At 40.7% G+C, this 23,877-nt stretch overlaps 1 protein-coding gene across 1 annotated transcript; it reads left to right on the top strand.

Annotated features, from left to right (window-relative positions):
• The first annotated feature begins 749 nt into the window (after nt 1-749).
• ube4b (ubiquitination factor E4B, UFD2 homolog) lies at nt 750-23,462 on the top strand. The gene is made up of 27 exons (XM_080030991.1): nt 750-1,069; nt 2,272-2,491; nt 4,621-4,756; nt 5,427-5,514; nt 7,612-7,756; nt 7,922-8,147; nt 11,003-11,144; nt 11,559-11,659; nt 11,890-12,004; nt 13,469-13,552; nt 13,790-13,846; nt 14,190-14,306; nt 15,767-15,865; nt 15,952-16,065; nt 16,170-16,368; nt 16,705-16,843; nt 16,925-17,024; nt 17,210-17,337; nt 17,512-17,610; nt 17,840-18,075; nt 18,210-18,336; nt 18,451-18,595; nt 18,886-19,020; nt 19,180-19,371; nt 20,626-20,800; nt 21,987-22,133; nt 22,354-23,462. The coding sequence occupies exons 1-27, from the start codon at nt 1,046-1,048 to the stop codon at nt 22,419-22,421; spliced, it is 3,558 nt and encodes a 1,185-aa protein (XP_079887117.1). The 5' UTR covers nt 750-1,045; the 3' UTR covers nt 22,422-23,462.
• Nucleotides 23,463-23,877: the final 415 nt, after the last annotated feature.

The following is a 23,877-nucleotide window of genomic DNA, read 5'->3' as shown; positions in this document are numbered from 1 at the left end:
CATGATGTCAGATCAGCATCTTGATGTGGCACACACCTGTGAGGTGGGATGGATTATCTCAGCAAAGCAGAAGTGCTCACTATCACACATTTAGACAGATTTGTGAACAATGTTTGAGAGAAATGGTACAATTGTGTATCTGGAATGAATTTTAGATCTTTAAGTCCATCTCATGAAAAATGGGAGCAAAAACAAAAGTGTTGCGTTTATATTTTTGTTGAGTGTAGTTGTCTCATATTGGCCTGTGTCATCATTGATCCAGCAGTAGATGATGACGAGGCAGGAACTGTAATATAATAATGAAAAAGGGGGTTACACCAAATACAGGCCTATAGTGCAGAGCTAAACTGCCATCGGTACTGAACATGGTACATAGCCTACATTTGGCTGGCACAAACCACCCTGTAGTAAAAGAAAAAATAAAGGCCAATAAAAGCCCTATGTTGTGACCATAGGTTGTGACGGTTGTGACCTTGTGAACCATGAACTTTTAATGTATTGAGTTGAATAGGGAGCCTTAAAAAGTTGAGCTGTTTTTATTTTTAGGGGAGAACGTGACAAATAGGCATATATGTTAAACATGTTTATATTCTATTTATGGTCAAACCTAAAGCAGCTGGCTGGCAGTCTAACCATTTGCATAGGCTACAGCAGGAAAAATATAACTGTTGTCTGCGCGACACACAGTAAAGCCTCACACATCCTCCAATAGTCTTTAAGTCACGTGACATTGTGTAGAACCAAAATGGCCGGTGCTGTATTTTGACCATTTTGACGTATAACAGCCAGCTACTTTTCTTTTTGTTTCATTCTGGGAAGAAAACTAACATACGAAATACTTTATTTTTGGTGGAACTGGATCTCGCAACCCTCCGAACACCAGTGTCCTTGTTTGTTTTTTATTTTAATCTCGAAGACAATCCAGACAGACATATATTTGTTGTAGAGATAGACTATGCATAAGTGGTTCTAGTACAGGCTAGCTGGCTGTGGCTGGCACATATTAAAGCAACGCAAAGTGAAATAGCTCGCTAACTTAGCTGCGATGGAGGAGTTGAGCGCAGATGAGGTAAGGTGACAATGGGACGAAACGCTGTAAATGACTTCAGAGAATGAAAGTAGCTGTGTTTTACTAACGTTACAATTTAGAATGCGTTAACAAATGTCAGTCTTTCCTCTGGACCTCGTTTCAAATTGTTCTGCTCGCCGACCCGCTACCAAAGCTAGCTCAAAGGCTAGCACAGTTTAACTGAAGAAATCTATCAGAAAATCCCAAATGTAACTTTAATACCAGCGTAAATTAGCGTGTTATAACGAACACGACACACCTGCTGTTTATTTAGGACAGTCAGTAAATATAACAACGTAAACGAACAACAGTTTGGATGTGGGTCGTTTTTTTTTCTGACACCGTTAAATTAATTTAGCCGGAACACAATGCTAACTAGCTAACGTCATGCTAGGCTGTGCTGAAGCTGTCCCCGAAAAAAAAATAAAAAAACGTTATTCATATGAATACTATGAATAGTATTAGTATGGGAGATGTTTTCTAAACACATGAATTAATACACACCATTTCACAGATAATGTCGTTTTTGTATGCTGAGTTAATTTGGCATATCTTATTGTGGCAAGCCAGCTAGCTGACAGTTGCTAACCTTGTTTTGCTAACAGACAAAAATTAGCCTGCGAGACGACTCAGCATAAAAAACACACCGGGCCACCATTGTGCAATCAACTGTGGGCCCACTCTATGGCCACTGAGCTGTTCCCCTCTAACCACTGTCAACATTTTAGAAAATGTGTTTTCTTCGTTACCTCATACCCGTTTATAGCTATTCGTTCAACTCGTAGCCGAGCGTGCTGTTGATTTACTATAGCTCAAGTCTTCAGCCGGATTGCACGATTGAGTACCAAAGTGCTCGAATCTGACTTTGGTCAATATGTAGATTACATTGTATCTACTGTAAAAGGCACGTTTCTTTCATTTAAGACCACCCTACTCTATCACTGATTCACAAAAATAGATTCAAAGATGTGTTTTTTTATTGATCAACAAAGGTAAATGAAAACAAATAAATCGCCTATAATTTCTCATTTTGTCCACACTGATTGTGCCAGTGATACAGAGGCTAAAAAATATAGCTTGCCATTTCATGGTCAATAGACATTTCAATGGTTCTATTTATAATACAAGATTGTATGATGAAGGACTGTGTAGTGAGTCTCCAATGGTACTAATGTGTAAATATGCTGTTGTTTTCACTAAAGATTCGCAGAAGGCGATTGGCACGACTAGCGGGGGGACCGACATCACAGCCCAGCACCCCACTCAGCACACCCCTAACATCCCCTCAGAGAGAAACTCCCCCCGGGCCCATTCCTGGATCCTCAGGTGCCGCACCCCAGCCCCTGCCACCAGCTGCCTCTCAATCATTGGGGCTCAATGTTCACAGTGGTACCCCTGCCACATCCCCTATTGGCACCTCTGGTAAGAGCTGAATAAGAGCAGCAGTTTGAGATGTATTTAGCAAGTTTGTAATTATGACTATTATCATTATTACTGTTCAAAGTAACTAATTATACATTTAGCAATTTGGTTTGATGTTTGTTGGTCAACAGGTCAAGATCCAGTCAGTTGTCACCATAGTGTTATGGTTGTTAACCTTTTGTAATATGTAGTCTTACCCTATTGCACCACTCGAATGGGTGACACATTGACTGAGGAACCGCTTGAAAAATAAACAACTTTGTCTATTTTGAGTTTTAGCGCAGCGCTGTGACCTTGATATTTTAGCAGCAAAAGTTGTGCAGAGACTCTGCAAGGTGGGGAAGGTGCTAAACATTAAAAAAGGACACCTCCTATGTAAACAAACAGGAGGCCTGTGCGTGCTAACAGGCCTCCGATATTGGGGGGAATATTAGATAAATTAGGTGACGCACTCTAGGATGTGACCTTAGGGGCAAAAAAGGAGCATGGCAGTGTCAGGGTTCCTTTTCAGATTAAAAAAAGTTAAGGTCTCCTGTGTGACTAGGGTGCCCTTATGGCAGACCTGGGCATTGTGTGGCCCGCGGGCCACATCCGGCCCGCTGGCTGTCTCTGACTGGCCTGCGTGAGGTTAATGGAAAATTAAGAATCAAACGTAAATAAGTTTAAATCATGCATGGAATACAACGGCATTGCTTTTATTTTGAAGGCAAGTTTATATTTCGCGCGAGCGTATGCAGCTTACTCTTCACTGGTTGTAAATTGCAATTCAAAAAAAGGAGAAGAAGCTTGTATGTGTGCTGTTTAAGTGCGCTGCCGTGCGCTGCCGTGAGCTGCGCGCAGAAAAAAAGTGACTCGGAGCAAGCTACACAGTCAACCTCCGCACTCGGGGATCAGCGCCCGGGGAAGGGGTGCGATAATATCAGACAGACAACCTGCTTGTACGTTCACTTGTCTGATATTATTAAATGTAATGGGGGGGTGTGGGGCAGGATCTGCTCGGTGGATTGTTTTATCCTGTACAGAGGACAATACAAGTAATGGATAATAATGAACAAAAATTGTGTTGCAGTGTAGGATACTTATTTTTATTTGTTGTTATTTTCATTATTTTAAAGTCACTACAATGCAGGAAACAATGGCTTTGAAGCTCAAATGTTCTGGGGGTGAACCCCTAAACCCCTCACTTTGGTTTTGGAATAACAGGTCTCTAAGTTGGGAAGTATGGCCAAGGTTCCCCTGCTTCTTGCACGTTGTGTTCACAATTGCTATGGTAAATGTTGATTAAGTGGTACAATGTTGGTATTTTCATGGCTTTTTATGGCTTTTTCTTTGCCATAACATTTACTGCAGCTTATCAAAACCATATACTTTACTTCTTTTTATAAAAAGATACAACTAATATTGACTTGAGTTGAGCGTTTTGGTCCGGCCCTCCACAACAGTCCCTGATTCTGATGTGGCCCTTGGGGGAAATTAATTGCCCACCCCTGCCTTATGGTATAAAAAAAAAGTAAAATTTTTGCCCTAAGGTCAAACCAGAGGGGCACCTGAACTTGTTGTGATCAACAGTGTCTCTCTTGACACACAGTGGAGGCCCACTGTAGAGAGTGAGAGTAGACAGTAGAGACATGTAAAGATACAGAAGCAATTTCCTGGCATTGTTTGTTAGTATGCATTGATGTGGTGTTGTTGCTATACATGGCTGGTGTGTAGGGCCGGCGGTACTTTTTGTTAAAATGTGTAATTATCCTCTTTTGTATGTTTGTTGTGCAACTAACAGCCATTAATCTACAGTAAAATATTCTGGATTTTAATCAGCTTTCTCTCTACCTGTTCGCTTTACAATTCGCTTTATAAACTTTGCTAAACAAAGCTTATAAACAAAATATTTTCAATGTGTGGGGGCTATGATTGCAGAAATCTGAGATTCTCTTGGAAAAAAAACTAAAAAAAACATAAAACTTGATACATGGGATCTAACTTGAAGCAAGTAATATTACACCTGTTCTAGAACCAGTAAGGAAAATGCTTATTATGGACTTTGAATGAAAATATTATGATTCTTCCATGACACTTCTGATATTTTTTTTGTGCGCAAAGGTTCTAACTTGTGGTGTTTTTTGTTGCAGGGGTGGCTTATGGTAGTCAGAGCAGCGAGGGTGTGAGTTCCCTCTCCAGCTCCCCCTCAAACAGCCTTGAGACTCAGTCCCAGAGTTTGTCCCGATCACAGAGCATGGACATTGACACTGCCTCCTGTGAAAAGAGGTAAGAGTTCTTCTAACGGCATATTGTACTGGCCAGTTCAAAGGCTACAAAATACCTGTGGAAATACATTTGATATTTTTAAAACTATACTTCAGCTACATTTTCTGTTGTGAATATCATATTTTATCCATTATTATGGATTCCTGCGGCCAAAAGCTTAGACATTTCAGGCCTTAAAAGTATATCGGAGAAATTAGATGAATTTAGTTTCTTGGTGGCCAAGTGGTTACAATACATGCCACATAATGGCAACATCCCTGTTCGGTCCCAGCGGGCGACCTCTGTTGCATGTCATACCCCCTCTCTAACTGCATATGGCTTTTCTGCCTCTTTGTTGTCAAACTATATAAAAAAATACACAACTTCAACAAGGAAAAAATGCAGTGAATATCACAGGTTGTTTCTATTCAGAGTTGTAATAATATTCAAATACTTTGTTCCTTTTGGAAAGTAGTTCAGAAAGTGATCTTCTTATAATTGTTAGTAGCAAAAATTAATGATTATTAGTGTTTCTAAGCACGGCCACATGTTTTGCACTTACAAGATCTGATTGTGGATATTCTGAGACCAATGTGATGCTTCCTATGGACCATGGAGGTTTGAGTGTTAGCATGGTCTGTTCCGGGTTGAAAATATTTGCTGAGCACTGTGCCTCTCTGTCTTTTTCCAGCATGTCCCAGGTGGATGTAGACTCAGGAATAGAGAACATGGAGGTGGAGGACAGTGATCGCAGGGAGAAGAGGAACCTGACTGAAAAGGTAAATGGCAGCAATGTTCAAACATTCCTCAGAAGTGAGGTTCTTTTATCCTTAATTATATGACTGCTGTGGTAGCAGATTTTGTATATGATACATCTCTGGACTCAAATGTTGGAATACTTAATAATGCAATAGTAAACATTTGCTATTATCTTGTATAGACCATAGTGCAATGATATATTGAATGTGTTTTAGTGTAAACTGAAATGTAGATTCCTCAAAATGTGAGTGATGCAACAGACCACTCGGACAGCCACGCCTATGTTTAACTTATGCACAATTACTCCTATTGTCCTATGCCCAAACTCCTCCCATGGTTAAGTATGTACATTAGAACTGTCTGCCTCTCTACCTGTCTCCCCTTCGAACCATTGTTAGACGCCTCCCCCCCTGGGGGGCAGATGTTCCTTAAATACATGACGTTTTAAGGAAGAATTGGTCACTCTTGCACATACAATCTCTGTGTCTGTATTTGTGACCTCTCCGCGGAGATCCTTGCTGTATGATTAAATGAAACCTGATGCTACTATTAACGTATCACTGTTTGCTTAATTTTCCTATTACACTGCCTTGACCTTTATCATACCGATCTTGAGGTCAAGTCAGTTTTCAAATTAATAAACGTATAGGGGAGAGTGGCCTAAGTTGTGCCGGTGGGGAAGTTGTGCCACCCCTTGTTTCTAGAAAACCGTGGAAGAAATTGAAAATGTGACCACATATTTAAGAAGAGCCATCGATTTGACTCATCCTGTTAAGAAGAGAGACGCAAGGAATAAGATTAAAGCACATTTAAGCTAAAAAAAAAAAATTCCATGATCAAGGTTTTTTGATTATTGTGTCCGAACAATTATAGACAAGTTTGAAAACATTTGACACATGTTTTAGTGCTTTAGTATGCTACACTTTTAGTCTATACAGTTAGCACGATGTCAGCCCTAAACTGCTGTATCATGCCTATTATCCGAAATTCTGGGGTTGGGGTGATTTGTGCCAAAGGGCCTGGGGTGAGTTATAAGTAAGTAAGTAAAATATATTTATAAAAGCACATTTATGACCGTTTGCACTGTCCAAAGTGCTGTACATAGTGAATTCAGTAGGTAAACAATGAAGGTAAAATAACAATAACAAAAATAAAAGACATAAAGCCCATACATCCACAAATATAAACAAAGATAGTAGTGCAGAGGTAAGATAGTTAATGGGGAGGAAAAACCACTGTGTACAGATGGGTTTTGAGCCTTGATTTAAAGGCTTTAATGGAGGGGGAATCACATTTGTCAGGTGGCAGTCACAAGCACGGAGCAACTAGTGCGAAGTACATTTCTGAGAGTTGTGCCAGTGGCATGGCTGTATACGCTGGTCACCAAAAAGAAAGTGATTGTCTACAGTAGCTCAGAAGAGACTGACATCTCCATTCCACTTAACGACACCACTGATGAGAGTTCAGATGGCCAGAAAGATGATAATGGTGACTTTGTCATTGTGAGCTTTGCAGGCAAAACCATCTAGATCTGCTAGGCCTTGTTTAAGAAAATTGACCTTCAATCTTTGTAAAATATTTACTTTATTTACTTTAAATAAACCTTAATTAAGTAATTGTCTTATGGATTTGTCTTGCATTACAGTTTATGAGATGTATATTAATGGCACAATTTACCCCATGGTATTATCTCTTGTGGCACAACTTACACCACACCGGGGGCAAGTTGTGCCACAAGACAACTTTTTTTCCGAAAGCTAATAACAGTTTATTCCAAATCCAAAGTTTTTATTGCCAGGGATGCACAACATCCTGAAATATATGTACATATTTGAGTTGGAGACATAACTGTCAAGGCCTCATTTTAAAATCACTTTGAGTAAAAAATGGCACAACTTAGGCCACTCTCCCCTACTCTTTTATAGGAAGGTTTTTGGGGACTTCCATAGACTCTTTTCTTGGTTTCATTTTCTCTAATTTTGTTGTTGCATACCTGTCTCTTGATGGACCAGAGTGATCATGAGAAAATTAGTAACGCTCGTTGATTTAGCCTTTGCTCTGTAAATAGCTCCAGATTGTGATCAAACCCTCACTGTCTCTATATTTCTGCACCTCAGGAATCCTCTGCAAACTCGGATGTCTCAGAAGAACAAGCTCTGCAGCTCATTTGTAAGATCCTCCGCGTATCGTGGAAAGAGCAGGATCGAGATGTCATCTTTCTCCCTTCACTGGCCTCAGAGTTCCACCAGAACCCTAAAGATGGTCAGTCACTGAGCACTGCCTTCATCTCAGTCACCATAACAAGTTGAATGACCTTGTACTCTGTCACATGTAAAACAAAACCTTGCCTTTTAACAGGTGGCTGCATTTGATAACCATTATATATATAGTATACCATTATATAATCCATTTATTTTGCTCCTGCAGTATACTCTGACTTTAAAGACCTGATTGGCCAGATCCTGATGGAAGTCTTAATGATGTCCACCCAGTCACGTGTCCACAACCCCTTCGCCAGCTTAACCGCCACCTCTCAGCCAATAGCGGCAGCCAAATCCCCCGACCACCGTCTGACACTGGTGCAGCCCTCAAGCCAAGGTGGCAGTCCTATGGGCACCAGTGCAGGATCTTTTGGAGCCAGCTCTCTGTCTAGGCAAGTAGCTTAACTCATTATTATGAACTCACAGGAACCTATCATGGCTCTGGTTTAGTCATTCTGAACCTTCCTCCTCAAAGGTCTGCGCTCTCTTGAAATCACTCTTCTTCTTTCTCACTATTTAACTTGTATCGTGTCATTGGAAGGGGCCATTTCTTTTTCTTCTAGTTTTTTCAGATTTTGCTTTGATAATTTAATTATTGAACTAAGACATTGTTGCTAGATGAGTTTTGCCAATCATTGTCTCATCAATGTTATCCACAGTCTGTATGGATGTAGTATTCCTCACTCCATGGCTTTGGATGCAGCCAAGACGACCTCCCCATCTCTTCCCAACCCTACAACACCCTCTGTAACCTCAACACCCCCACAGTTCATAGTTCCCCCTAGCCCACCAGCTACGGCTACTCAGAGACACACTCTCAACCCTCCATCTGCCCCCATGCCCATCTCCCAGCGCTATCGACCTTACTCTGTCAACTCTCCCTGGGGGGCTCCTTCCCCATCTAGCCCGGGTCCCAGAGCTATTAGTCTCTTTGGACAGTCTCCTAGCCCTGCAGGGCCCTCTGTTCCTCCCAACACCCCAGTTCCTGTGCCACCGGCCAGTCCGCAGCCCTTCTCCTTGAGCTTACCTAGGGCTCGCAACCAACCCTCCTCCGCAACCCCTCTCGTGGTTCCCCCTTCTCCCAGATCAAATGCCCGACAGGCTGCCTTTGCAGCCAGGATGCCACCGGCTAGGTATCTCATCTGCCATTTGCATGTCGGTGTGTGTGGTGTGAGCAAACCTACTAAAAACAATACTTTTAAGTGAACCACCAGATTTTACGTTTGGTTGAGTTGAGTCGCTCAACTTAATCTGGGACAGGTTCCCTTTTGTTGTATTTATGCATTTTTTATTATGTAATATAGTTTCCACAAAATTTTTTAAACAAATATATATATATATATATATATATATATATATATATATATTTATATTTATTAACGTTGTCTGCTTTAAATGCCCAAATGGTGATAATTTAATGCATTTGCCATTACTTGAGATTTAACTGAAAATGCCATTATGAGGTCTGAAGACAATTAACAGGCATTCTTGTTTCTTTATTTTCAGTATTCTAGCTGCTCGTTTTTAACATATTTTAAATGATCTAACCCCTTTGCAAAATGAAATATAGCTTTACAAACATGTTTAATGTTTCTTGCTACGTTGCTGTAAAATTCTCTAGCTAAAAAAAGATGTGGTTTATACCGCTTTGCATTGGCTTGCTCTAGAAAAGTTTTATGAGTGACGTTCGGTTTAAAAAAGTTCTATGTGTAAGGGTTGCAGACCAAATGGCATTAATGAATATTTAAAAAAAACGGGACAAGAGGTCGTCTTTAAGCAATTGTGCAACCCTCCAGCATCCTTTTCCTGTTGTGCTCCCCTTTTCTTCTTTTCTTGTGATTACCATTCCTCATTTGTCCATTTGTCTTCATTGTTTATCACTTCCCTTCTGTCTCCTCATGCTTGCACAACATCCTCTTTTCTTCCAACCTTTTCCCTGGCCCCTCCTGTCTTTACCTCGTCACGTTAGCCCCTTGTCGTTCCTGTTCTATGCCCTCTCTGATATGTCTCAGGACAGCAGTGATGAAGATTCTGAGGAAGAGGATTTTGCACGGGTTCAGTTTGGGTCCAGGTACACCGCTGCACGGTGTGTGCGTTTGTGTTTGCTTGCTCAGTAATGTGTCCACTGCATGTTCCAGTGGGCCCAGCAGGCTTACCACTAACTGCACACACACACACACAACAGGGTAGAGGTGTTAAAAAGGAGTAGTCATCTAACTGTTGTGGCCATAAGAGGTTTTAGAAGACATAAGGTCCCATAACTATATATTTATATTTAAGCATATGATGTGGTGGTAAGTATTACATATGGTTTCTACTAAGGTGTAGAAACTCCATATAAATTATAATATATATTATAATATTTTGCTGTGGTTTAGGTATCCCAGAGCAACTGAAATTACCTTCATTTATTTAACCTTCAACCTAGGTTCTTTGGTATCTTTTTATTGGCTGAATTGGATGACTTCCATTTTTAATGTTAATACATTTTAGTCTATGCAATATGTTTGTGTATGATCTTTTACATATTAGAGAAATTAGAGCTTTTTAACTTTATTGTTATTATGTATATAATCATTTTAATACAGCATGAGACTGTTATGTCTATAGTAGACTTGAACTGTTATTAATCAATGTAACGCATGAGGAGTTGGATTCCCTGCTCTAAGGGTATTGTTTTGCTGCCAAGTTAAGTGTTGTTGTCGTTTAACAATATAACCGTTTGTGTCGGGCTAATTTTTAGCTTCAAGACAAATATCTAATGCAGTGTAGAGGTGTTATTCTTGCATTACCTGTGTCCAATGGACAATTAACAAAGTACATTTTTTTTATTATCTCCATAGGTTTGTCGTGCTTTGACACGGCTCACGTTTTTTTGCTTTTACAGCTCACCACTAACAGCAGTTTAAACTCTTTACATCATATTTGTCAATTCAATGTGACAGACTGAATCATAATATCGGCTTCAAATTATGGCTGCAAACAGCCCTTGAATATTTAATGTTATCTTTTTCCTTTTTCAAGAGCCCAGTACAGAGATGCTGCAATGCCATGACTGATACCCTTGTCGTTTGAGTGTTTTAATCATAAATAGATGATTATGTTTGATGCTAACGGTATCTCTCTCTGTGATGTGATGTTATTTAATGACATAAATAGATGATTATGTTTGATGCTAACGGTATCTCTCTCTGTGATGTGATGTTATTTAATGAGCCCCTCTCTGTCCTTGTTTTTGTGTTTGTAGTCTTGGTGCATGTGGAGGGGGGGTCTCCTGCGATTCAGCCAGCGACCGCTTCACCATTGAAGCATGCAAAGAGACAGAGATGCTGAACTACCTCATCGAGCGTTTTGAGAGTGTTGGTATGGAGGAGAGGAAAGCTCCCAAGGTAACTGACTGTCAGACAAGCAACATTTTATTTTATTTATTTTTTATTATTTACATTAAAAGTATTTTGTACTTTCCTTTTTTCTTTTCCAAAAAAAAACAAAACCTGATTTAGAGATTAAATCAAGCTTTAAAATTCTAACGGTACTCCTTTACAATAGTCGCTGTTAAGTTATTTTCTGCTCATTCACCACGGCTTAATAGGTTACAAAATGTCCCAAGGACAGAAGAACATTTTGTACTACAGTGTCTAGCTGCAAGACAGATGGTCTGGAAATGAGTGTATGTATTGCTTGTCAAAGACCACTGTGATTCAATCGAGTCTAGAGAGAGTTTGTCTGAGAAATGGACTGCGTACATTTTTATCACACCTCAAACCACTTTTTCTCTCCAACTCTTTCTGTTTCTGTCTCAGATTTGTAGCCAACCAAATGTCAGCCAGCTTCTCAGCAACATTCGCTCTCAGTGTATTTCCAATGTTGCCCTGGTCCTGCAAGGCACCCTGACCCAGCCTCGGTAAGAAAGCCAGCCTCACACTGTGACAATCTATGGGTTATTCTCATGTAAGTCGTTATATTTGTAGGTCATGTTCCTTTCCATTTAAGTCTGAGTCCCCATAGCAACTACTTTTTCATCTTCACTCTAGTCACATTTTCTTTTCTTCTGCACAATTGTCCTCTCTCTCTCGCTCTCGCTCTCTCTCTCTCTTTCTCGCTCTCTCTCTCTCTCTCTCTCTGTGTGTGTAGGAGTCCTCTCGAGCCGTCTTTGTTGGTACCTTACATGCTGTGTCGGAACCTTCCATACGGCTTTATTCAGGAGCTGGTGCGCATTACCCATCAGGAAGAAGGGGTGTTCAGACAGGTGGGAAGCATTTGTGTTCATTTTTTATACAGGCTGAAACCTTTCCCTGCATACAATGTGGCTTGAAGACACACAAATATTCACTCCTGTAGGGTGATATAACCTCAATGTTTATTTGAATAAAAAAATAAATCTTTTTTAGATTGTATAAACATCTGAGGTAGCAAATAACTGTATGTATACTACATGTAATTGGAGTGATACCATGTTTGGTATCACTCCGAAACCGAATAAAATTAAACAGTTGGCCCGAAACCGAATACCGAAAGAGGCTTTTGCGGTTTTGTTTAGTATTTAGTCAATTATTTCAACATTGCATACATGAACTCCCAAATGTTCTCCTCAAACATAGCCTACAACTAAAAAGCAACCCTAAATAAATAAACAGTAAAACCTTCAAATCTAAGAGTAAAATTAATATTTTACTAGGAATTGATTTGTGAACCACTCAGATTTTTACCTTGACTTATATGAGGATGAATCTACAAAAAGATCGATTTATTGCCTTTTTTCATTTTTTGCAGTGCAGTGCCGGTTGAGCTGCTCTAAAAAAAAAACTGCACCACAGCTCCCACCTTAATGTTCAGACTTCAGAATTTGCATCAAAGCCCTGATCATAACAATGAGAGGCTTTAAACGATGTCCATGCTTAGGTGATTGTAACTTTTTCGTCTGTAGACTGAAACTAACGGGGGGAGGCGGCTCGCTGGACATATATTTAGTCGCGCTGTCAGTTTGCCGACATGGCTCTGTGTATTCAAGCTCGAGAAATGCAATCAGACCGTAGGAGCCTTTTCCCCCAACAGCGCTAACGGTTATCATTTTAGCTGTCAAACTAAAGTTATTTTTTTAAGCGGCGGCCCTCACCGGCAAGGTGTCACTGTGAATGACACCGTTACCAACTGTCACTCTGTCATAGAGTTTCACCGGGTGAATCGCTGCTTCGCTCGCGCAAGGCTTTTGTGTCTCTATGGTGATTAAACATCAGTCTTGGACGAGCGTTTTAACTTTATGCTGCATAAAGCATTGCACTGTCTGCGCCGTGTTTCATCCAGTTTGAAAAAAGGCTCCCACACTGGACTCTGACATTTTCATGCACGCACCAAACTGCTCCTGCTGCGCGCTCACAAAGAGACGTGGACTCGCATACACGGTTACGTCTCTTTTACTGCCATTTCCTGGTTTACAAGCGCGCAGCTATTTTAAAAACATATTTCCTTAGTGACATTTAGTTCGCCAATTTTCGGTTGTTCGGCTTTTTAACTGTTTCGGGCCAAAACCGAAAATGACTTATTTTGCCATTTTCGGCAGAACTTTTTCAGTGGCCGAATGTTCGGTGCATCCCTAATTAAGACAAACATGCAAACATCCACAACTTCGGATTTTGCTGTTAGCTGGAAAATGCAGTATTAAACGTTGACGTGGCACTGTTGCCTAATTTGTTATGTTGACTATCTTTTTCAGATCTTCATTCCCATTCTCCATGGACTTGCTCTTGCAGTAAAAGAATGTTCCTTTGACAGCGACAACTTTAAATTCCCCCTAATGGTAAGGAGACGTTGTCCTATACTGGCAGAACTAGGCAGCAGACGCAGATTATAAACACACTGCACTCTGTAGTGACATCAGGGATTATTGTCAGAAACAGGAGAAAGGCCTCACGCACTGCCACTTACAAGTTTTGTGGTCATACAATGCAACCCAAATTACCTGCTGTGAAAGAAAGTTTGCGTAGAATGTCAACGTAAGCATTGTTTGAGTTCTTGTTATGCTTTGCTTTTACAGGCATTAGCTGAGCTTTGTGAAATCAAGTTTGGAAAGACTCACCCAGTGTGCAGTTTGGTGAGTATACAATGAGTTGGATGGCAAAGCTCTATACTATAATAGTATGCCAAGTGTTATTTTATCCATGATGCCAAGTCATTCTATAAAGTCCCACTTCATAGAAGAAGGACCATATAACATTTCCCTGTGCCTGGAGAAGGACTGGGCCTATATTTAGCGACAAAACAATATAGCTCTAATCAGAATTCCTTTGAGTTTCTATTAAGTTTCTATTCTTTGTATCTTTTTGGAAGCTAATTATTGTTTTTACATGATAATTTATGCATACTCATTTTAAGTCGCATTAAGCGTTTTTACAAGTGTGCGGCTTTGTAATGTGTATCATGACTTCTCTGTGCAGGCTACGTTTCTGCCTCTATGGTGTCCCAAACCTCTGAGCCCTGGGTGTGGCAGAGAGATCCAGAGACTCTCTTACCTGGGAGCCTTCTTCAGCCTCTCTGTGTTTGCTGAGGATGACGTGAGTTCTCATGTCTTTAAATAAATAAAAGTACTCTGTAGCCAATTTCAATCCTACCAAAAGCTGGGGACAAAATTGTGCCGTCCCACCCTGTCAGTTTGTTTCCTTTGGATGCCTGGTGGGCGTAACCAGGGATCGTCAGTTGTCACGGCCCGGCTTAAGGGAATGACAATGAGGAAGCTAAGGATGTGAACAATGTGTCGATTCTCGGCTCGATTTTCGACTCATGCTCAAGACGACACTAAAAATAGAAATCGGGTGTTTTACTTTATTAGATGTTTTGGGGACATGGGAGACGTCCGTGATGCGAGTTCACGTGTGGTCGTGAGCGCGCTGCAGGCGCTTCATTTCTGCAATGTGCATTAAATGTCTTGTGTGGGTCAACAGTGCAGTGCAACATAACGTTATAACATTCATCTACGACCGTGATGTTAAATCACCTTCACACAAAGCCTCCGCCTGGGCCAAGCAGCGAGTAGCGCTGTGACGGTGACTATCACCGGGAGACCTCGCAAGTATGAGTGAGTAAGCCGCCGTGCAGAAAAACTCTGTGGTTTGATGGATAAAATGATAACCACGGGCAGGATACCCACTAATGTTGTCTACAGGAACGGCTTCCGCGATCTGTTTGTATGTCTCGAGTCTATTAAATAACATAAACACACAGAGCCATGTCGGCAAACTGACACCGCGACTGAACAGTGAGCTGCGTCCCTCCGTTGGTTTCTGTTTTCAGCCGAGTAAATTACATTCATCTCCGACGCATGGACAGCGTTTTTAAAATTAAAGCCTCTTATTTTATTATCAAAAAGGCTTTGATGCAGATGAAGTCTGAACACACACAGCGGGCGGCAGCAGTGTTGTTTAAAGGAAAGCGCAGTTTATCAGCACCACAACTACGTGCTGCTGCCGCAAAAAAAAGGAACACTGCCTCTTTTTTTTTTTTTTTTAAATGGCACAGTAAATCGAGCGATTTGTCGATTCATGCCTCCGACACGTCGACACGCACATAATGAGTCGTTTAACATCCCTAGAGGAAACCACACAAGAATTTAAGTTTAACCAAATAATAATTTAGTTAAACAAAGTTTAAAGTAAGCTAGTAAGTGGTGCATGAATGTCAGTAATGAGTGCTGTGTCTGTGTGAGTCAAGAGTGTAATGTATGTGCAAAGCAAAACTAACTGAAAACCAAAGCAAACCATACATCAAGGAAGGGAGGGCCAAAGTGGCTGATTCCTACAGCTTATATAGCTGAGGAGATCAGCCAGCATGGGTGTTTGTAATTAGACTAATCATCTTCTGGAAGCCTTCCAATCAGGAGGTGCCAGGAGCTGTCACACAATGCTTAATAAATTACCTTTTTAAACGGTGTGTCTCCCATTGTTTACCATGGCCTCACTAGTCAGGCCGTTACAAAATGGAGAACAGTTTACTCCAATGCTTATTTTTTGTTTTTTAGACAAAAGTTGGAGACAAGTATTTCTCTGGCCCAGCCATCACCATGGAGAACACGCGAGTCGTGAGCCAATCATTGCAGCACTACCTGGAGTCAGCAAGAGTGAGACTTGGCTTCATTTTGTATTTATTCACAAGCTGTCCTTTTGTATGAACAATAATTTGTAAACTATTTGTCATCTTTTCCAGGGTGACCTGTTTAAAATTCTCCATAATTTCCTACTAAATGGAGAAACGCGCGAGCAAGCTCTTAATTACATGGCAGCTGTAGTCAACTACAATGTGAAGAAAGCCCAGATGCAGGTCAGTCGAGAACAGCCAACAGAATTATTTAAATGCTCGAGAAGTTTAAAGTTACTTGAGTTACCAAACTGAACATTAATTTGCCAATTTCTCTTTGAACCTAGACCGACGACAAGCTTGTGTCCGCAGATGGTTTCATGCACAACTTCTTATGGGTGCTGCAACAGCTGAGCATGAAGATCAAGCTGGAAACAGTGGACCCTTACTACATTTTCCACCCACGGTGTCGCCTTGTCGTCAGCCTAGAGGAGACGCGTCTGAAAGCCACCATGGAGGAGCTTAAGAGCTGGCTTACTGATCTGCGTAAGTTGAGAGAATACATTTAAAATGCACAGGTTTATGATTGTGAAGAGTTTTTTATTTTTACAAAAATGTTTTTTACCTGATGTTTGGAATCAGTCATTGGTCAGTTATGTTCATTTGACTGAATGCACGTTGACTATTTCGTTAGACCTCTGCCATTTTAATAAACGTGTTAATTTGCATATAGAAGATACATTTTCCAAGTGATTCAAGATATGTGTCAAATATGGGATTTTTTTTTTTTGGTGATGCAATTAATCTCCGATTAATCATCCTGTGTCATTGTCTCAGTTTTCTATGTTGGAAATAATACATTTAATTTATTCAAATGTACAGACGAAGACCCCACCAAGTTCTCAGAACCCAAGTTCCCAACCATGTGTTTCTTTTTGACACTGCACGCCCATCATTTGTCCATCCTGCCTGGCTGCAGGCGTTACATTCGCAGGTTGCGAGCAATCCGCGAGCTGAACAGGTACACACGCACACACACACACACACACACACATTCATGGCATGCTCAGTCTGCGTTTCAATGGTGTGTTTCCCATCTTAGGACTGTAGAGGAGCTTAAGAACAGTGAAAGCCAATGGAAAGATTCTCCCCTGGCTAGTCGACACAGAGAGATGCTCAAGCGATGCAAAACCCAGCTCAAGGTCGGTTTAACATGGGTCTCGGTTAACCCACTGTCTGAACACGTATTTAAGGGTATAGACTGCAAATACTGAGTTTACTGCATTGCCTTTTAAAATGCTGACACATGCGGGTCATTGCGGGACTCTGTGACGGGAGTATATTTACAGAGATGTGATCCTTATCACGTGTGACTCTTTCCTGTCAGAAACTGGTGCGAGCCAAAGCTTGTGCTGACGTGGGCCTTCTGGATGAGAACCTGCTCCGCAGATGTCTGCAGTTCTACAGCACAGTCATTCAGCTTATTCTTCGTATGGTGGACCCTGCCTACCCAAAGTGAGTCACCCTGCCACTGACAGACCATGTTACTTTTTGTTGGGATATTAATGTAAAAGGATAGGACATAGAATCAAGCAAAGCATTATTTTGTTTGCTTTCATGTTGTGTTTCACTTCAGAGTGTATAAATCAACATGTAAGCATCATGTTTGTTCCTTCTTTCTGTACCCAGCATCAACCTGCCTCTGAACCCTGAGATTCCCAAAAGCTTTGCTGCTTTGCCTGAGTTCTACATTGAAGATGTGGCTGAGTTTCTGCTTTTTGTGGTGCAGTAAGTGTATAGCTTATTACTCTTGCGCACTTGGCCAATGAAATGTTAGAAAAATAAAAATCTGTGTGAAACATAACCAAGGTAATGTATTTATTCAAACACAATGTGATAAATCATTACACTAAAATGTGTTAGCATCTACACAGAAGCGAAAGAGTGATAATGCAAGCTGTTTAAGTCCCCCTTGTTTCATCCCTTCTTTCACCACATCTTCCCTCCCGTCTTGCAGGTATTCTCCCCAGGTTTTATATGAGCCCTGTGTCCAGGACATTGTCACTTTCTTGGTGGTGTTCATCTGCAGCCAGAACTACATCAGGAACCCCTACCTTATTGCCAAGTTGGTGGAAGTGCTGTTTGTCACCAACCCTGCTGTACAGCCTCGTACTCAGCGATTCTCTGAAATGATGGAGAACCACCCGTTGTCCATTAAACAGCTGGTCCCCGCTCTCATGAAGTTCTACACTGGTGAGTTCAGTGTAACGTTTAATATTATGTAGTTCTTGTATTGAAGGTGAAAAAGTGTAGTTGTAGTTAATTGTCTATATGTAGCCAACATATACATATTATTCTTGACTGTGAGGCCTTGTTCATTTTGTCAGATGTTGAGCATACCGGCGCCACCAGCGAGTTCTATGATAAGTTCACTATACGGTACCATATCAGCACTATCTTCAAGAGCCTCTGGCAGAATCTTGCCCACCATGGTACTTTCATGGAGGAGTTCAAGTGAGTTTGCTTTTGTCATGTAGAAAATTTGGTTTGAATCAGTTGCTGTCCGACTCCGCAATCACTTCCAATTTTACCTGCTCTTGTCTTCTGTCACACTTACTCTTTCCCCAGCTCGGGCAAGCAGTTTGTGCGCTACATCAACATGCTGATCAATGACACCACCTTCTTGTTAGACGAGAGCCTCGAGTCTCTGAAGCGTATTCACGAAGTGCAAGAGGAGATGAAGAATAAGGAGCAGTGGGATCAGCTTCCTAGGGTCAGTGCTCGGTGTCATAGGCTTTTATATTTATTTAGCAGATATGACATGCTTTCAAACAACAGTAATGGATGAGCTTAATTTATTTCAGCAATAAAAGACAAAGTGAAAGTAATAACAAGAAGTCGTCGGTCTTTGTGCTAAGTCTCAAAACATAAGAGACAAAAATGAGCCAAAATGGTAACAAAGTTGCTTATTTAGTCACATGTGCTGAGCTGTGAAACATTGCAGGTTACTGTTTGGGAATATATTAAAGTAGTATTTTTTGTGTTTTAAATGCAAACTTTCAGGAGCAGCAGCAGAGTCGCCAGTCCCAGCTGACTCAAGATGAGCGGGTGTCGCGCTCCTATCTTGCCCTGGCCACAGAGACGGTTGAAATGTTTCACATCCTCACTAAGCAGGTCCAGAAGCCTTTCCTCAGGCCCGTAAGTGTTTCGCTGCACACTGGACATGGTGTAAAACAATCACACGTTGATGTTCTCTTGGCTCTATAAGCACAACTATATTCTTTATTACGAAAACGGCTATTTCTGTAAACAAAACAGATATAGCTATTCTTAACATCAATACTCTTTTTCATACAGGAGCTGGGGCCTCGTTTAGCTGCCATGCTAAACTTTAACCTCCAGCAGCTATGTGGGCCAAAGTGTCGAGACTTGAAGGTTGAGAACCCAGAGAAGTATGGCTTTGAGCCCAAGAAGCTCTTAGACCAGCTCACTGATATCTACCTGCAGCTGGACTGTCCCCGATTTGCAAAAGCAATCGCAGATGACCAGGTTGGCATTGGTTGGGTTGGGGAGAGTTTACATTGTTTGACAAATACAGTCTTACTTGCTGAATCTAATGACAAAGCACAAGTGTGAGTTTGTTGGTCACGCGAAAAGGCTGCAGGCAATTGTGGAAGATCATCAGTCATGTCTTATTGCCTTTAAGACATCAGCATGAATCATCTCTTGTACTTTGTGAATGTAATGCAGTGTTTCGCTCATCCTACATTAGAAAGCCACTAGTCAATGGTCATGCTGATAATCATGAACGGCCACTTTTCTCTATCTAATGCAAGCACTGTTGAACAGCACGTACTTGAAATTTTAAATGCTACTTCTCATTGAGTTAACGCAAGGAAATCATTTTTTTCCATTAAAGCACGACAGGCATCTAGATGGCATATTTTATTTTCAAGCTCTTGTACAGTCAAAGTAACACCTGAATGATTCACGCAACATGAGATTTATGATTAATTAATAGAAAATACTTTGGATGATAAGATTCCAGTGCTGTTCATTTTCTAATTTGCCTATAAAGAAGTATACAGATGTACGTTTTGTGTCTTAAATAAATTGACATTATGTCTAGCCTGGAAATCCTGACCCTGATATCTTGAACGATAGAGGGTCTGGCGACGATCAATAGTAATTTCCAACTCTAGGGGCGGCTCCTACTCGTGCATTTCAAATGCCACTGCACGCAGTTGGATAGCACTACAACCAATCAGAGCGATGCACAAGTGACGTAAGCCCCGTTCGTTTAGCGAACAGCTGTTAAACTGTTCAATTAAACGTTTGCCGTTGTCGGTCGGCAAAACAGAACATTCCACTTACTTGCTAGTGAAAGCTATGAGTCCCGTCTTCCAATTCGTTAAGGGTCGAGGCCAAAGCAGTCTCAAACTCACACAACATATCCGCAGCCATCTTTGATGTTTACTATCACAGCTTCGACGTCGCATGCACGTCACTGTCGTCATCCGGTTACGTCCTCCCCAGAGCACCATATAAAGGGCTCTGGCGCGCCCATATTAGATAGAACCAATTGAAACGTTATACCAGATTTCTGGTAGTCTTGATAAGCTTCAACGGAGCGTCTCCAGACCAACACGCGCAGCAAATTTAATTTGCCAGCGCCTAGTGGCAGGTCTGGGAATGCCAGGCTACATTATGTCACTGTTAGGGTACTGAATACCCTCATAATTTCTAAGGCCCTCTTTTGCCGCTCCCTAATGAATTTTCCTTTTGTTCTTGGTCTATGTGCAGCGGTCGTACAGCCGAGAGCTGTTTGAAGAGGTGATCTCAAAGATGAGGAAGGCTGGTATTAAGTCCTCCATCGCCATTGAAAAATTCAAGCTGCTATTGGATAAGGTGGAGGAAATAGTTGCCAAGAACTCCCAGTCTGAAATGGACTACAGTGACGCACCTGATGAGTTCAAAGGTGTGTGTAACCACAGTGTGTTTTAAGCTGCATTCCCACCACTTTTAAATCTATATACAGTAGAGGTACCGTTTGCTCAAGTAGCTTAGCATTATCTTTCCACAGACTGTACTCACAACACACTTTTCTATGCGTATACTTTCATATGCAGTTTATTTTGGTCTATAGGTCGGAGTAGCATCAATATTAATATTCAGTTTTGTTTGCAATATTACAGAGGCAAAAAACTCTATAGACAATTAAAATATACAATTATTATTGGGGATACACTAAACATTGTTCATAGTGAATGTACCCACATCAATTAAGTCACTGAATGTTTGCCACAAAGCAGAAAAAGTCCCTTGCTAACAAATCTGGTGTGACCTCAGGTCAGTCAGTGCAGACAGACAGGATCTTCAGCAGCCTCTGTTGCTATTGAATTCCAGACATTTGCTGGGGATTTTGCAGCTCATAGAGGTCATATAGACAGCTTAGAGCAAGGCTATCCTATAACCACAGACTTAATATAATCTAGAAAGAGAATGTGGCCCACATGCCTCCATTGATACAGAGATATGCCAGCCGGCCCACCACAGTTGATGGAAGCGTGCCACACAGGAGGCTTGAGTGTCAGCTTTCTATGTCATTAAAATCTCCCACGCCAGGTTTTATTTTTGCAACTCATAAGTCCTACTGTAACAACCTTGTGACATTTCAGTATAGGGCACACTTTATTGAAAGCTCTGGTTGAGTATTTATTGGATATTTACTTTACTGGTGTTTATACAGGTGTGGCAATTTTGCTGTCATATAAATGACATTATTTCTTTCAGCAGTTGAGGTTGCACATGTCAAAAGTTTGATGAAGACATGCCTTATGTGGTTATGTTGAATTTAGTAGTTTTTTAATTATCACGAAAAACTTTGTAAAATAATTTTGTTTTATTTATAAATTCAAAAACAATTACAAAAGCCAGAAGGGTATCTAAGCTAGTAGCATACGTCTCTTCAGAGGTATTTACAACAGTTGAATACTTTTCCTTCTTCAAACATAGGCAAAAGCCTGTTGCGCAGGCTTTGATGTTGGTAAAACTCGCTTTCTGTGTCCCACAAAAGCCTACAATCAGGATTGTCAGTTGAAGCTTGTTAATGTTTCGAAAGTCTTTTTTTAATCATAAATCAACATGTGACTTTGTTACAACAGACCCTCTGATGGATACACTGATGACCGACCCTGTGATTCTACCTTCGGGCAACATCATGGACCGATCCATCATCCTGCGCCACCTGCTCAACTCCCCCACTGATCCCTTCAACAGACAGCCACTCACAGAGAGCATGCTGGAGTCACGTAAGCTCACCATGATTCCTTTTTACCTTTTATTAACTGTACAGCTGTTCTGTTCATAGAAGATGAGAGCAAGTACAACAGGTCTGTTTCTTACTAGGAACAGCAAAGGAAATATTTTGTTTAATTCTCAAGGCAGGTGAAATCAGGATGTTAAATGAAATAAATGCCAGTTGGAATGCCAATTTCAGTTTCTCCTCACATTTGTTTGTATGTCTTACAGTCCCTGAACTGAAAGAGAGGATCCATGCCTGGATGAGAGAGAAACAGGGCGGCGGACGGCTTGTCTAAGGAACACATGTCACCAACGTCTGGCTTGCTAACCATCATTAAGCGATCTGTCCAAATCGCCTGAATTCAGTGATACAACTACCAATGGAGTAAAAGAGAGAACTGATTTGAATTTTATTTGCATTTACCCTTTTTGTCTCAAACCATTATCATGGTTCTAAAAACGAAATATAATAAAGTTAAGACTTTTAAGTTTTTGCTCATGAGTTTGTGTATATATATATCAAAATATATACATATATTTAACAAGAGTTAGTTAATGCATTATAATGGTGCAAGAATAAGTTTCCACCACCAACCGGTTTACCAGCGAGGTGCATACGGTCACTTCATTGATAATTTTCCTTTATGGTTCTCATTTTATTTTATAATATCTGTATGTTCATTAAAGACTTTGGGTTTTATGGACAGGGAGGGGCAATACATTTGGGAAAGTGTGGGTGGGAACTTGTAAAAATACTAGCCCGAGTTTTCATTATCGAGACTGTGACAATGATGAACCCGAGTCCACATAAGGTATGCTGTTGTCCCCATCTAATGGACACACAGTTTGTGCTTTTAGACAAAGTTCAGTACTGGGAATATCCATTAAGGATGTAGCTTAATGTAAACTAATCCTAAATGTCAGCTTCCTTTGAGTACAGTAGGAAGATAAGCAGTGGTTTACCACAATTACAGTATGTTGAGTTGTTCCTTTTTAGTCACATTTCCCCTGCTGACTTTGATGAATTTACTTGTGTGTGCATGGCCTCAAGTCCAGAACCTCCTAAGCGCCTCATGGACAAATAACCCTCATTTAGGCGAAGTAAAAGGAACATGAGCGAATGTAGCATGACCACCAGAAATAAAACACCATTGCAGGAGCGCACCATTAAAAGTCTGCTCTTGAGAACCACTCACATCTCACCTCAAGATGGTCTTTTTTCAAATGACACTGTACCTAACTTGACCTTGCTGACCTTAACTGTACAGGAAATTATTTCCTTTAACCACATACCTGTTTTGGAAGCTAGGATTTTGAACTGAAATAAATGATGATGCACATTATTTCACAACTCGTCACTGTTTTTTTCCCCTTAGATTCATGGTTTTCTTTGGTCATCTTTTGGTCAGTTTTTTCCTAGTTTAGCTTATGAAAAGGAAAACATCACACACAGTCAGTAAATCTCAGAAATGACATCTTAATTATTTCTCTAATAATCCTTTATACACGAAGAGTAAACATGCAGCCACCCAGGTGACTTAACAAATACAATAAAGACGAAAATGATCACCAAAATTGCTACTTCCAGTAAAACATCATACAAAAATTTAAAACGGGTTTATTAAGCTTACACTTGAAATTTCTCATAAACCATATTTTCATATTTCTATTAAAATTATTTGGGTTAATATGAACAGATGAACTTATTCCAGTTCCTGGCAATACGAAATAATGTCTTTATTTGGTTTCCCA

Source organism: Ammodytes marinus, assembly GCF_949987685.1.
Source record: "Ammodytes marinus genome assembly, chromosome: 7".
Classification (NCBI taxonomy): Eukaryota; Metazoa; Chordata; class Actinopteri; order Uranoscopiformes; family Ammodytidae; genus Ammodytes; species Ammodytes marinus.
Note: the sequence above shows the minus strand (reverse complement) of the source record. Positions and strands in the feature narration are given on the sequence as shown.